Source organism: Orcinus orca, chromosome 2 (assembly GCF_937001465.1).
Source record: "Orcinus orca chromosome 2, mOrcOrc1.1, whole genome shotgun sequence".
In the NCBI taxonomy this organism is placed as follows: domain Eukaryota; kingdom Metazoa; phylum Chordata; class Mammalia; order Artiodactyla; family Delphinidae; genus Orcinus; species Orcinus orca.
This window is the reverse complement of record NC_064560.1, coordinates 61,856,679-61,872,515: the sequence shown is the minus strand read 5'-3', so window position 1 is coordinate 61,872,515 and position 15,837 is coordinate 61,856,679. Positions and strand designations below refer to the sequence as shown.

Genomic DNA, 15,837 nt, shown 5'->3' with positions numbered 1-15,837 from the left:
GGAGGCGGGGCCCGCGGCGGGGCCGGACGTTCCAGGGCGGAGCCCAGGCCGCACGACCCCGCCTCCTGGATGGGCGGGACGGGCCGCGCCGCGTGCCTGCGTGCAGCTTGCGCAGGCGTTAAGGGTGCCACGACCTCGCTATGGCCCCGGCAGGATTTCGGGGGAAGGCGAGCGTGTTCGCCTCACCTGCATTGCGTGGCGGCGGGGACGGGGCGGCTTTGTGTGGAGACCGGTAAGGGGCATTAGGGAAGTGTTTGGAGCAAAGGGTAACCGAGAAACCGTGTGACTCGCTGAGTGGCCCGATGCGGTCGGCTGCCCCTCTGCCCAACGAGGGCTCTTCCACCCAGACGTTACCACCGAGCACCTGCCGTACGTGTTGCAACCCTCATACCACCTCTCCAGAAATAACCATAACCTTTCTGCCTACTGAGACCGTTTACTGAGGGCCCACTGAAGCGCTCTGCATAGCTTCAGTTCTTACAACAGTTCTGCAAGGTAAGTTACCGTTTTACAAATTTGGAAATGCAGAGGCTCAGGGGAGTTCAGTGACTTGTCTAGACTCGGTCATTTACAAAGCCGTCTCTCCAGTCTAAGGCTCTTTTCAAGAATCCGCCCTGCTGTACTCATTCCAGCCTACATGCTGTCCTCTGACCCCACCCTGCGTCCAGACTGCATGCTGGGGGAGGCAGGGATCGAAGCTGACCTGTTTGCTCTTGTCCCCTCTCAACTCCTAGGACAATGCTTGACACATGGTAGGCTCTCAATATTTATTGGATGTATGCATGAATGAATTAACCTACACTGTTCCAAAAGGTGAGGATCACAAGCTACTGCGTGGAGGAGGTGGAGGTGCGGTTAATTTTTTTTTTCCACATCTTTATTGGAGTATAATTGCTTTACATTGTTGTGTTAGTTGCTGCTGTATAACAAAGTGAATCAGCTATACGTATACATATATCCCCATATCCCCTCCCTCTTGCGTCTCCCTCCCACCCTCCCTATCCCACTCCTCTAGGTGGTCACAAAACACCGAGCTGATCTCCCTGTGCGATGCGGCTGCTTCCCACTAGCTATCTGTTTTACATTTGGTAGTGCATATATGTCCATGCCACTCTCTCACTTCGTCCCATCTTACCCTCCCCCCTCCCCGTGTCCTCAAGTCCATTCTTTACGTTTATGTCTTTATTCCTGTCCTGCCCCTAGGTTCTTCAGAACCATTTTTTTTTAAGATTCTATATATATGTATCAGCATACAGTATTTGTTTTTCTCTTTCTGACTTACTTCACTCTGATAAAAGACTCTAAGTCCACCCACCTCACTACAAATAACTCAATTTCGTTTCTTTTTATGGGTGAGTAATATTCCATTGTGTATATGTGCCCATCTTTTTTTTTAATTTATTGATTTTTTTTATTTTTGGCTGCATTGGCTCCTTTGTTGCTGTGCACGGGCTTTCTCTAGTGGTGGCGAGCGGGGGCTACTCTTCGTTGTGGTGCGCGGCCTTCTCGCTGTGGTGGCTTCTCTTGTTGCAGAGCACGGGCTCTAGGTGCACGGGCTTCAGTAGTTGTGCCACGTGGGCTCAGTAGCTGTGGCTCGTGGGCTCTAGAGTGCAGGCTCAGTAGTTGTGACGCACAGGCTTAGTTGCTCTGTGGCATGTGGGATCTTCCCAGACCAGGGCATGAACCCATGTCCCCTGCATTGGCAGGTGGACTCCTAACCACTGTGCCACCAGGGAAGCCCATGCCACATCTTCTTTATCCATTCATCCATCAATGGACACTTAGGTTGCTTTCCATGTCGTGGCTATTGTAAATAGTGCTGCAGTGAACATTGTGGTACATGACTCCTTTTGAATTATGGTTCTCTCGGTATTTGCCCAGTAGTGGGATTGCTGGGTCATATGGTAGTTCTATTTAGTTTTTTAAGGAACCTCCATACTGTTCTCCATAGTGGCTGTATCAATTTACGTTCCCACCAGCAGTGCAAGAGGGTTCCCTTTTCTCCACACCCTCTCCAGCATTTATTGTTTGTTTGTTTGTTTGTTTTTTTAATTCAAACCTATATTTGCAGTTTCTAAAATGCTGATCCATAGACCACTCTCTCGTTACACACGTGCACCAACGGAAAAGCAAAGAGAACCCTGGTCATCCCACGAGAGGAACAGCTCCTCATCCAACAGTCTTCGGAAGGCTACACGTGCAGTCCCTGCACCCGTCCAGGTGGCGACGCAATAAATACACAGCTCGCCCTGCTCGCCTCGGTCCAGCCAGGCCCGCCACTACCTGTTGTAGGCCCACTCCTTTTTGGACTTCTCCAGGGCCTTGTCCATGGTCTTCTCGTTCTCCCCTCAACATTTGGGGCAGTACCACTTGCCCTTGGGTTTATGGTTCAGCCCCACGCAGGAGAAGTGGAACCACTCGATGGGGCACTCGTCATTGTCACAGCCGATCATCTCTCCATAGGAGACCTGATTGCACAGACAGTACGTGGGCTCGTTCAGGTCAATGGGAAGGTCCGCAGGGGATGCTTCCCTCTCGGCTTTGGCCTTGGAGCGTTTCTTCTTCTTGGAGGCCTTCACCTTCTTCTCTGTAGATTTTTTGATGATGGCCATTCTGACCCGTGTGAGGTGATACCTCATTGTAGTTTGATTTGCATTTCTCTAATGATTAGTGATATTGAGCATCCTTTCATGTGTTTGTTGGCAATCTGTATATCTTCTTTGGAGAAATGTCTGTTTAGGTCTTCTGCCCATTTTTGCATTGGGTTGTTTGTTTTTTTGATACTGAGCTGCATGAGCTGCTTGTATATTTTGGAGATTAATCCTTTGTCAGTTGCTTCACTTGCAAATATTTTCTCCCATTCTGAGGGCTGTCTTTTTGTCTTGTTTATGGTTTCCCTTGCTGTGCATAAGCTTTTAAGTTTCATTAGGTTTCATATGTTTATTTTTGTTTTTACTTCCATTTCTCTAGGGGATGGGTCAAAAAGGATCTTGCTATGATTTATGTCATAGAGTGTGCTGCCTGTATTTTCCCCTAAGAGTTTTATAGTGTCTGGCCTTATATTTAGGTCTTTAATCTACTTGAGGTTATTTTTGTGTATGGTGTTAGGAAGTGTTCTAATTTCATTCTTTTACATGTAGTTGTCCAGTTTTCCCAGGACCACTTATTGAAGAGACTGTCTTTTCTGCATTGTATATTCTTGCCTCCTTTATCAAAGATAAGGTGACCATATGTGCATGAGTTTATCTCTGGGCTTTCTATCCTGTTCCATTCTGTCCTTTCTATCCTGTTCCTGTTCTATCCTGTTCCATTGATCTATATTTTTGTTTTTGTGCCAGTACCATACTGTCTTGATTACTGTAGCTTTGTAGTATAATCTGAAGTCAGGGACCCTGATTCCTCCAGCTCCATTTTTCTTTCTCAAGATTGCTTTGGCTTTTCAGGGTCTTTTGTGTTTCCATACAAATTGTGAAATTTTTTGTTCTAGTTCTGTGAAAAATGCCATTGGTAGTTTGATAGGGATTGCATTGAATCTGTAGATTGCTTTGGGTAGTATAGCCATTTTCACAGTGTTGATTCGTCCAATCCAAGAACATGGTATATCTCTCCATCTGTTTGTATCATCTTTAATTTCTTTCATCAGTGTCTTATAGTTTTTTGTCTCCTTAGGTAGGTTTATTCCTAGGTATTTTATTCTTTTTGTTGCAGTGGTAAATGGGAGTGTTTACTTAATTTCTCTTTCTGATCTTTTGTTGTTAATGTATAGGAATGCAAGAGATTTCTGTGCATTAATTTTGTATCCTGCCACTTTACCAAATTCATTGATTAGCTCTAGTAGTTTTCTGGTAGCATCTTAAGGATTCTCTATGTAAAGTATCATGTCATCTGCAAACAGTGACAGTTTTACTTTTCCAATTTGGATTCCTTTTATTTCTTTTTCTTCTCTGATTGCTGTGGCTAAAACTTCCAAAACTATGTTGAATACTAGTAGTGAAAGTGGGCAACCTTGTCTTGTTCCTGATCTTAGTGAAAATGGTTTCAGTTTTTCACCATTGAGAACAATGTTGGCTGTGCGTTTGTCATATATGGCCTTTATTATGTTGAGGTAAGTTCCCTCTGTGCCTACCTTCTGGAGAGTTTTTATCATAAATGGGTATTGAATTTTGTCAATAGCTTTTTCTGCATCTGTTGAGATTATCATATGGTTTTTATCCTTCAGTTTATTAATATGGTGTATCACATTGATTGATTTGCGTATACTGAAGAATCCTTGCATTCCTGGGATAAACCCCACTTGATCATGGTGTATGATCCTTTTAATGTACTGCTGGATTCTGTTTGCTAGTATTTTGTTGAGGATTTTTGCATCTGTGTTCACCAGTGATATTGACCTGTAGTTTTCTTTTTTTGTGACATCTTTGTCTGGTTTTGGTATCAGGGTGATGGTGGCCTCGTAGAATGAGTTTGGGAGTGTTCCTCCCTTTGCTATACTTTGGAAGAGTTTTAGAAGGATAAGTGTTAGCTCTTCTCTATGTTTGATAGAATTCACCTGTGAATCCATCTGGTCCTGCACTTTTGTTTGTTGGAAAATTTTTAATCACAGTCTCAATTTCAGTGCTTGTGATTGGTCTGTTTATATTTTCTATTTCTTCCTGGTTCACTCTTGGAAGGTTGTGCTTTTCTAAGAATTTGTCCATTTCTTCCAGGTTGTCCATTTTATTGGCATATAGTTGCTTGTAGTGATCTCTCACGATCCTTTGTATTTCTGCAGTGTCAGTTGTTACTTCTCCTTTTTCATTTCTAATTCTGTTGATTTGAGTCTTCTCCCTTTTTTTCTTGATGAGTCTGGCTAATGGTTTATCAGTTTTGTTTATCTTCTCAAAGAACCAGCTTTTACTTTCATTGATCTTTGCTGTCATTTCCTTTATTTCTTTTTCCTTTATTTCTGATCTGATCTTTATGATTTCTTTCCTTTTGCTAACTTTGGGGGTTTTTTTGTTCTTCTTTCTCTAATTGCTTTAAGTGTAAGGTTAGGTTGTTTATTTGAGATTTTTCTTGTTTCTTGAGGTAGGATTGTATTGCTGTAAACTTCCCTCTTAAAACTGCTTTTGCTGCATCCCATAGGTTTTGGGTTGTCATGTTTCCATTGTCATTTGTTTCTAGGTATTTTTTGATTTCCTCTGATTTCCTCAGTGATTTCTTGGTTATTTAGTATTGTTTAACCTCCATGTGTTTGTATTTTTTACAGTTTTTTCCTGTAATTGATATCTAGTCTCATAGCATTGTGGTCAGAAAAGATGCTTGATAGATACAATTTCAGTTTTCTTAAATGTACCAAGACTTGATTTGTGACCCAAGATATGATCTATCCTAGAGAATGTTCCATGAGCACTTGAGAAGAAAGTGTATTCTGTTGTTTTTGGATGGAATGTCCTATAAATATCAATTAAGTCCATCTTGTTTAATGTATCATTTAAAGCTTGTGTTTCCTTATTTATTTTCATTTTGACTGATGTGTCCATTGGTGAAAGTGGGGTGTTAAAGTCCCCTACTATTTTTGTGTTACTGTCAATTTCCCCTTTTATGACTGTTAGATTTGCCTTATGTATTGAGGTGCTCCTATGTTGGGTGCGTAAATATTTACAATTGTTATATCTTCTTCTTGGATTGATCCCTTGATCATTATGTAGTGTCCTTCTTTGTCTCTTGTAATAGTCTTTATTTTAAAGTCTGTTTTGTCTAATATGAGAATTGCTACTCCAGCTTTCTTTTGATTTCCATTTGCATGGAATATCTTTTTCCATTCCCTCACTTTCAGCCTGTATGTGTCCCTGGGTCTGAAGTGGGTCTCTTGTAGACAGCATATGTACGGGTCTTATTTTTGTATCCATTCAGCCAGTCTGTGTCTTTTGGTTGGAGCATTTAATCCATTTACATTTAAGGTAATTATCGATATGTATGTTCCTATTACCATTTTCTCAATTGTTTTGGGTTTGTTATTGTAGGTCTTTTCCTTCTCTTGTGTTTGCTGCCTAGAGAAGTTCCTTTAGCATTTGTTTTAAAGCTGGTTTGGTGGTGCTGAATTCTCTTAGCTTTTGCTCGTCTGTAAAGGTTTTTTTTTTGGGTTCGCAGGCCTGTCACTGTTGTGGCCTCTCCCGTTGCGGAGCACAGGCTCCGAACGCGCAGGCTCAGCGGCCATGGCTCACGGGTCCAGCCGCTCCGCGGCATGTGGGATCTTTGCAGACCGGGGCACGAACCCACGACCCCTGCATCAGCAGGTGGACTCTCAACCACTGCACCACCAGGGAAGCCCAGTGTAAAGGTTTTAATTTCTCTGTCGAATCTGAATGAGATCCTTGCTGGGTAGAGTAATCTTGGTTGTAGGTTTTTCCCTTTCATCACTTTAAATATGTCCTGCCACTCCCTTCTGGTTTGCAGAGTTTCTGCTAAAAGATCAGCTGTTAACTTTATGGAGATTCCCTTCTGTTATTTGTTGCTTTTCCCTTGCTGCTTTTAATATTTTTTCTTTGTATTTAATTTTTGATAGTTTGATTTATATGTGTCTTGGCATGTTTCTCCTTGGATTTATCCTGTATGGGACTCTCTGCGCTTCCTGGACTTGATTGACTCTTTCCTTTCCCATATTAGGGACGTTTTCAACTATAATCTCTTCAAATATTTTCTCAGACCCTTTCTTTTTCTCTTCTTCTTCTGGGACCCCTATAATTCGAATGTTGGTGCGTTTAATATTGTCCCAGAGGTCTCTGAGACTGTCCTCAATTCTTTTCATTCTTTTTTCTTTATTCTGCTCTGTGGTAGTTATTTCCACTATTTTATATTCCAGGTCACTTATCCATTCTTCTGCCTCAGTTATTCTGCTATTGATTCCTTGTAGAGAATTTTTTATTTCATTTTTTGTGGTGTTCATCATTGTTTGTGTGCTCTTTAGTTCTTCTAGGTCCTTGTTAAATGTTTCTTGTATTTTCTCCATTCTATTTCCAAGATTTTGGATCATCTTTACTATCATGACTCTGAATTCTTTTTCAGGTAAATTGCCTGTTTCCTCTTCATTTGTTTGGTCTGGTGGGTTTTTGCCTTGCTCCTTCATCTGCTGCGTATTTCTCTGTCTCTTCATTTTGTTTAGGGTCTCCTTTTCGCAGGTTGCATGTTCGTAGTTCCTGTTGTTTTTGGTGTCTGCCCCCAGTGGGTAAGGTTGGTTCAGTGGGTTGTGTAGGCTTCCTTGTGGGGGGGGACTGGTGGATGAGGTTGGATCTTGTCCTTCTGGTGAGCAGGACCATGTCCAGTGTTGTGTTTTGGGGTGTCTGTGAACTTAGTATGATTTTAGGCAGCCTCTCTGCTAATGGGTGGGGTTGTGCTCCTGTCTAGTTGTTTGGCATGGGGTGTCCAGCACTGGAACTTGCTAGTCGTTCAGTGGATCTGGGTGTTAGTGTTGAGATGAAGTTCTCTGGGAGAGCTCTCGCCGATTGATATTACATGGGGCCAGGAGGTCTCTGGTGGTCTAGTGTCCCGAACTCGGCTCTCCCACCTCAGAGGCTCCGGCCTGGTAGCCGGCCGGAGCACCAAGACCCTTTCCACCACATGGCCAGGTACGTGGGGAGTTTTTTGCCTTTTGGGAAGTCTGAGGTCTTCTGCCAGCATTCAGTAGGTGTTCTGTAGGATTTGTTCCACATGTAGATGTACTTTTGATGTATTTGTGGGGATGAAGGTGATCTCCATGTCTTACTCCTCCACCATCTTGAAGGTACTCTCTGATCCATGTCTGAAGCTTCCAGTTCTGAAGCTTTGACAGCATTTCCTTCCCTCCATTCACAGCCACGTTTCTCTGCTAGCCTGTTGTTGGCAGGAGCCAGTTCCTCACAAGCTAGTGGACTGAGCAGGTCACTTCCTCACTGCTTGTTGGCTGGAAGTCTCAATCAGTTCTTTGCCATTTGAGTCTTTCCATAAGGTACCTTACACATGGCAGGTGACTTCCATGTATATATGTCTCTGCAGATTCTCTCCCTGGTAGGCTGGTCTCGCACCAGCGTTCGCTGCCAGTCATGGAACTTCCAGAAGCTGAGGAGGCATGCTCCGAGGTTAATTATCTTTTATTGTTGTTTGTTTTCAGCTTTAATGAGGTATAATATTTTTTATACAAATTTATTTATTTATTTATTTTTGGTTGCCTTGGGTCTTCGTTGCAGTGCACGGGCTTCTCATTGTGGTGGCTTCTCTTGTTGCAGAGCTCGGGCTCTAGGCATGTGGGCCTCAGTAATTGTGGCTCATGGGCTCTAGAGCGCAGGCTCAGTAGTTGTGGCGCACAGGCTTCGTTGCTCCACGGCATGTGGGATGTTCCCGGACCAGGGCTCGAACCCGTGTCCCCTGCATTGACAGGTGGATTCTTAACCACTGTGCCACCAGGGAAGTCCATAAATTATTAAATAGTTATTCTGAGTCATCCAGCAGTCCCTGGTAAGTCTGGTTAGCGTAGTGTCCTTCCTGTGCCCGATCAACCCTTGACACAGTGATAAAACTGAGTGGCTGATTTAAAAATAACTCGTAGTGCTATTTTTAAACAAAACAATTATTTTGTTTCTTGGTTGGATCTTTCAAAGGTTTGTTCATTGATCATTTTTTTATTAAAATACCCTCCCTTGGATTTGTGAATTCTAACTTTTTTTTTGTTTTCCAAGACATTTCATTCCCTGCTTGTAATATTATTTCCCTCTTCCTCTTTTCCTTGAGACATTACATAGGATGGCCACACAGGGTTTGTCTGATGTGGTGATATTTGTTGTTTGATGTTTGAGACCTAAATGAGCCTGGCATGTGAAGAATACCTGGGAGGAGGGTATTTTAGGCTGAGAGAACATAAATCACCAAGGCCCTGAGCAGGAGCAAGTTTAGGAAGAGTGAGCAGCAGAGTAGGCCAGGGGAAGAGTGGTCTGGGAGGAGGTAAGAGGGGGAGGCACCGCTAAGCCTTGAGAGCCCGGAGGCCATGGTGAGGAAATGGACTTTGTTCTAGGGGCTCAAGGTCACATCCCTAGTGAATGGAAGAGCCAGAATTCAAACACCTTGTCAGCCTCCAAAACCACATCTCTCACCTTCCTGCCAGGATGATACTGACTACACAGGCTTGTTGTGAGGGTCACCTGAGTGCACTTGGAAAGCCCCCAACCCATGCCTCGCACAACATAGACATGCGAACAGTGTGCCCTTTCTCCTGGTTTTCCTGTGTAGGTTCAGTCCTGTTGTGTGGTCACTATGATTTGTCACTTTCAAGTATTCCTCTTTATTCCTAGGTATTGTTTTTGCCTCCTAGTTCACTTGAATATAAATACAACCATACCCACTTTCTTTTTTTTTTTTTCTTTTCGCGGTACGCGGGCCTCTCACTGCTGTGGCCTCTCCTGCTGTGGAGCACAGACTCCTGACGCACAGGCTCAGCGGCCATGGCTCACGGGCCCAGCCGCTCCGCGGCATGTGGCATCTTCCCGGACCGGGGCACGAACCCGCGTCCCCTGCATCGGCAGGCGGACCCTCAACCACTGCACCATCAGGGAAGCCCCGTACCCACCTCTATTGATTCTATTGACTGATATGTCTTTACTCATATTTTTAGCCTTTTGGTATCATCTTGGCCCTAGGTCCTTGGTCCTAGCCCCTGGCTTTTAATGTTACTCCAAATTTGTATCTAGCCCAGACCTTACCCTTAACCTCCAGGTTTGACTGTCCTACTGCCTACACCACTTTTCTTAGATGCCCAGGCTGCATCTCAGAGTCAGTAATCAAAACTGAACTCTTGGTCTCTCCCTTCCTCTAGTCAACCTATTCTCACTGCACCTCCCCAGCATCTCCGTCTCTGTAAATGCCACTGCAGTGCCTAGTTCCTGATGCCGAGTCACTCCCAGCTCTTCCTTTTCTGTCAGTCCCCATAGTCAGCCTGTCAGCAGGCCCTGTTGGTTCAGCCTTCAAAACATGACCCATATCCCCAGCTCCTTTGTCTCTGTTGCCCTCTGTGTTGTCCAGTCGCCCTCACTGCTCACCTGGCCACCAGAGTGGCCTCCAAAGTGATCTCTGCTTCCCCTTTGCTCCCCTACAATCTGTTTTCCACACAACAGTTAGAAAAAGTTTATAAAATACCAGACGTTCCTTATGCTTAGAACCTGCCAGTGATTTCTTACTCCGTTTAGAATAAAATCCAAGTTCCTGACCATGATGCATAAGGCCCTGCAGCTAATCTGGCCCCTGCCTTCCTCTCCAGCCTCATGGGGGGGGCCCGTCCCTTGGTCAGCCATACCTCAGTAACACTACCTCCTTTCTGTTCCTTGAACAGGCCACCCACCTGCCCTGCGAGACTTATGGCCTTGGACTTACAATTCCCTTTGCTTAGGGTACACACAGTTTCCTTTGCTTAGAGTACACTTTCCTCAGCTCTTCATTGTAGGCCTCTTCTCATCCTTCCTGTCTTAGTTCAGCTGTCATTTCAGAGGGCCCTGCCCCGCCCTCTTGTAGAAGTGGGATGCCCTGATCCCACCCCTTAGTCACCCTCTGTTGTATCACTTGTTTATTTCCCACAAAATGCTATCACCATGGGTAGTTAATATTTTCCTTTTGCTTATCATCTGACTCCACCCCGGGATGTAAGCTCCATAAGGGTATGTGTGGACTTTGTTCCCTTTATTTGCTACAATTTCCCCATTACCTCATACACAGCAGTTACTTCATAACTACTTGGGTTTTGTGGCTCAGCTGAACGTGGAGCAGGGTGCACAGAAGAGGTGGCCCCAGAGTATCAACAGTGGGGATGACGTAGGCATTGATTCTGAATGAATGAATGAATGAATGAGTGAATGAGAGAGTAAGTGAATACTTAGGTTTAGCTCATCAAATGGTTGGATTTCTTAAATCTATTTTGAGACCCACTTAAATTTTTTCAAGTTGTGGTAAAATATACATAACATGGGGCTTCCCTGGTGGCGCAGTGGTTGAGAGTCCGCCTGCCGATGCAGGGGACACAGGTTCATGCCCCGGTCCGGGAGGATCCCACATGCTGCGGAGCGGCTGAGCCCATGAGCCATGGCTGCTGAGCCTGTGCGTCTGGAGCCTGTGCTCCGCAATGGGAGAGGCCACAACAGTGAGAGGCCTGCGTACCACACACACACACAAAAAATACATAACATGAAATTTACCATCTTGATATTTTAAAAGTTGTAATTAAAAAACATGTAGCAGGGGCTGCTTCCCTGGTGGCACAGTGGTTGAGAGTTCGCCTGCCGATGCAGGGGACACGGGTTCGTGCCCCGGTCCGCAGGGGACACAGGTTCGTGCCCTGGTCCGGGAGGATCCCACATGCCACGGAGCGGCTGGGCCCGTGAGCCATGGCCGCTGAGCCTGCGCGTCCAGAGCCTGTGCTCCGCAACGGGAGAGGCCACAACAGTGAGAGGCCCGCGTACCGCAGGGAAAAAAAAAAAAAAACAAACACGTATCAGGGCTTCCCTGGTGGCGCAGTGGTTTAGAATCTGACTGCCAATGCAGGGGACACGGGTTCGAGCCCTGGTGTGGGAAGGTCCCACATGCCGCAGAGCAAGTAGGCCCATGAGCCACAACTGCTGAGCCTGCGCGTCTGGAGCCTGTGCTCTGCAACAAGAGAGGCCACGACAAGTGAGGCCCGCGCACCGCGATGAAGAGTGGCCCCCACTGGCCGCAACTAGAGAAAGCCCTCGCACAGAAAACGAAGACCCAACACAGCCAAAAATTAATTAATTAATTAATTTTAAAAAATTCCTCCGTAAAAATACCACTAAGCTTTAAAAAAATAAAAATAAAATAAATAAAAAACACGTAGCATAGAGACTTCCCTGGTGGCGCAGTGGTTAAGAATCCGCCTGCCAATGCAGGGGACACAGGTTTGAGCCCTGGTCTGGGAAGATCCCACATGCCGCAGAGCAACTAAGCCCATGCGCCACAACTACTGAAGCCCGTGTGCCACAACTACTGAAGCCCGCTCGCCTAGAGTCCATGCTCGTCAGCAAGAGAAGCCATTGCAGTGAGAAGCCCGTGCACCACAATGAAGAGTAGCCCCCGCCCACCACAACTAGAGAAAGCCCGTGCGCACCAACAAAGACCCAACTCAGCCAAATATAAATAAATAAATTTATTTATTTATTTAAAAAAAATATGGCAGTCTTCAAAAGTTAAAAAAAAACACATAGCATAAAATTTAACACCTTAACCATTTCTGAGTGTATAGTTCAGTAGTGTTAAATATATTCACATTGTTTGGTAGCCAATCTCCAGACCTCTTTCCTTCTTGCAAAACTGAAACTCTATGCCCATTAAACAACGAACAATTCGTCATTTTCTCCTCCCGCCAGCCCTTGGGAACCACCATTCTACTTTCTGTCTCTATGAATTTGAGCACTTTAGGTCTCTTATATAAGTGGACTCACAATATTTGTCCTTTGGTGACTGGCTTATTTCACTTAGCATAATGTCCCGAAGGTCCATCCGTGTTGTAACATATGTCAGCATTTCGTGCTTTTTAAGGCTGAATAACATTCCATTGTCTGTATATACTGCATCTTGTTTATCCATTTATCTATCGATGGATACTTAAGTTGCTTCCACCTTTTGGCTATTGTGAATAATGCTGCTATGAAAGTGGGTGTACAGATATCTCTTTTTGAGACCCTGCTTTTGGTTCTTTTGGATATATACCCAGAAGTGGGATTGCTGGATCATATAGTAATTCTATTTTTAATTTTTTGAGGAGCTGCTGTACTGTTTTCCATAGCAGCTGCATCACTTTACATTCCCACCAGCAGTGCACAAGGGTTCCAATTTCTCCATATCCTTGCCAACACATGTTATTTTCTGTTTTTGATAGTAGCCATCCTAAAGGATGTAAAGTGGTATCTTACTGTGATTTTGATTTGCATTTCCCTAATTAGTGATGTTGAGCAGCTTTTCATGTGCTTGTTGGACATTTGTGTATCTTTGGAGAAATGTCTTGGGCTCACTTTCAATAGAATAATTAAAGATTTTATGTTTTATTGTCAATATTATGCTTAGCTCGAGTTTAAAAAAAATTTTTTTTATTGTGGTAAAAAACGCATAAGATTTACCACCTTAACCATTTCTAAGTGTGCAATTCAGTAGTGTTTGGTATATTCCCATCGTTGTGCCGCCAGTCTCTAGAACTTTTTCATCTTACAAAACTGAAACTCTATACTCATTAAACTCAGCTTGACTTTTAATATGTTGTTTTGTATGTTCTTTGTTTTTTCTGTTTTACTAATATGAAGTTTCTGGACCAGCAGAGCTGAGGGTACCCAAACTTGTACTGAGGCAACTCTACTGAGGTAAGCTTCATTCTGAAGTCCCATCTGGGCCAACAGCAGGTCATCTCCCTGACACTTCTGGGTCCACAGGGCTCCAGGGGCCCAGTGGGAGATGAAGACAGGCACCTATATTTCTGCCTTAAAGGATTGGCCTAGGGCACTTATGATGGGCCATCCTTACCCAAATGGTTCTATGTATGGCCATTTGGAATCACTACACAACAGTGGAAAAGCTGTTCCCACGAAGGAGTGGTCAGCTTTGAAACCTTGGCCATTCTCATGCACTGGAACACTGGTGCAGTTTTCTGGAGGGCAGTTTGACACACTGTCAAAAGCCTGAGCCATGAGCCTACTCTGACCAGTGGTCTACTAAGATTTTATTTTAAAGGAAAATAAAAACATCTGCAAAGATAGATACACAGGATGTTCATCACAACATTGTATATAATAGTATGAAATTGGCAGCAACCTAAATGTACAGCAGTTAAAGATTTGTTAAAAAATTAAGATCCGGGACTTCCCTGTGGTCCAGCGGTTAAGACTCCGCACTCCCAATGCAGGGGGCACAGGTTTGATCCCTGGTTGGGGAACTAAGATCCTAGATGCCACGTGGCACAGGCAAAAAAAAAAAGTCAAGGTCCACCTACATATGAAAATGAGGCTAAATGTAAATTGTGATTTTTCCCTGGGCACTGGAATAAGGGTTGTAATTTATCTTTATTTTTTTAATCCATTAAGGAAGTTTACTCAATATATATAATTTTTAGAAAGAGAATTTGGTTTATATTTTTAATTCAGTAAAAATGTATGCTAATCTGCAGGTGATAATTATGAGTGATTTCTGTGTTTTCAGAATATTTTACCAGAGGCATATATTACTTTTGTAATCAGAGCAAAAAGTAAAGGTTATTTGAAAATAAAAATAGGAGAGTTCCCTGGTGGCCTAGTGGTTAGAATTTGGGACTTTCACTGCCATGGCCCAGGTTCAGCCCCTGGTCAGGGAACTGATATCCCGCCAGCTGCGTGGCACGGCCAAATAAATAAATAAATAATAAAAATAAAATCTTTGGAAATGGGATAGCATCATGTATTTTTCACCTTATGATTGTTTCAGGTCAGCCCCATGGCTATTCCACATGGTTCAAATGAAACTTCCTATTTGCTACCTCCAAACAGTGAGGACTGGGGAGGGCACGGCATTCCTGACTTTGTCTATGGGCAGAAGGAACTCGTGCCAGAAGGGATTCAGTGGCCAAGGAGCGGACCCAGCCTTCTGGACACACTGCCACTGTCTCGCTTTGACTCTGCCCTCTGCTTGGCCTGGAGGCAGCGGATGGAGCTGGGGCTGTTCCGCTACTGTCTGGGGGAGCTGCAGACCCAAACCCTTCCTGGTGCCGTGGGTTTTGTTGCTCAGCTGAATGTGGAGCGAGGTGTGCAAAGAAGGAGCCCCCAGAACATCAGGAGCGTGAGGCAGGCGTTTGACCCTGAACAGTTTAACTTCAACCAGATCCGGCCAGGAGAAGTCCTCTTCCGCTTGCACCGGGAGCCCGATCTCCCCAGTGCTCTCCAGCAAGACGACATCCTCGTGGTGATCAATGTCAGCCCCTTGGAGTGGGGCCACGTGCTGCTGGTGCCCGAGCCCACCCGAGGGCTCCCCCAGCGCCTGCTGCCAGGGGCACTGCAGGCCGGGGTTGAAGCTGTGCTGCTGAGCTCACACCCAGGCTTCCGAGTCGGCTTCAACAGCCTGGGTGGCCTGGCCTCAGTGAACCACCTCCACCTGCATGGCTATTACTTGGCCCACAGACTGCCCGTGGAGGGGGCCCCAAGCAAACCCCTGGATCCTGGGGGCCGTCTGCATCTGCTCCAGGACCTCCCAGCTCCTGGCTTCCTCTTTTACACAAGCGGGCCAGGGCCCGACTTGGAAGCCTTGATAAGCAGGGTATGTCGGGCCACTGACTATCTGGCTGACCACGAGATTGCACATAACTTGTTTGTGACCCGGGGGGCTCCACCTGGAAAGACATCATCTTCCTCAGCCCTCACGGGGGTCCGAGTAATTCTTTGGGCCCGGAAGTCCAGCTTTGGGATAAAGGAAGGCGAGGCCTTCAATGTTGCCCTCTGTGAGCTGGCCGGGCACCTCCCTGTCAAAACGTCCCAGGACTTCAGCAGCCTGACAGAGGCGGCGGCTCTGGCCATCATCCGAGACTGTCTGCTGCCCCCAGCCCAGGCGGGAGAGGTGCAGGCAGCACTGGTGGCCTTGATAGCCAAGGAGGAGCAGTAATCCTTCCAGAAGTATTTATTTTGTAACCGATCTAAGTCTCTTTCCGGAAAGCTGTTCATCGTGATCATGTGGGCACTTTCATGAATGCCTTCTCACCTGTCTCAGCCTAAGGGGAGGGATAAAGAACTGGTAAGTGGTCTCTTTAAGGAGGAGGATACCTTGGAATAAATCGAATGAATGAGCCCTCATGGATGTATCTGCTGCTTTTCACCT

At 45.2% G+C, this 15,837-nt stretch overlaps 1 protein-coding gene and 1 pseudogene across 10 annotated transcripts; one reads left to right on the top strand and one right to left on the bottom strand.

The window, feature by feature from the left end:
- The first annotated feature begins 69 nt into the window (after positions 1 to 69).
- GDPGP1 (GDP-D-glucose phosphorylase 1) lies at positions 70 to 15,812 on the top strand. Of its 10 annotated transcripts, none has more exons than XM_033402859.2 (4): positions 70 to 495; positions 735 to 813; positions 13,308 to 13,364; positions 14,458 to 15,812. In XM_033402859.2, the coding sequence occupies exon 4, from the start codon at positions 14,467 to 14,469 to the stop codon at positions 15,622 to 15,624; it is 1,158 nt and encodes a 385-aa protein (XP_033258750.1). In that variant the 5' UTR covers positions 70 to 495; positions 735 to 813; positions 13,308 to 13,364; positions 14,458 to 14,466; the 3' UTR covers positions 15,625 to 15,812. The 10 variants fall into 10 exon arrangements, with proteins under 10 accessions (XP_033258750.1, XP_049561761.1, XP_033258749.1 ...); XM_049705804.1 differs by having other exon boundaries at positions 735 to 849; XM_033402858.2 differs by having other exon boundaries at positions 589 to 752.
- On the bottom strand, positions 2,203 to 9,182 carry LOC101277284 (inhibitor of growth protein 1-like; annotated as a pseudogene).
- Positions 15,813 to 15,837: the final 25 nt, after the last annotated feature.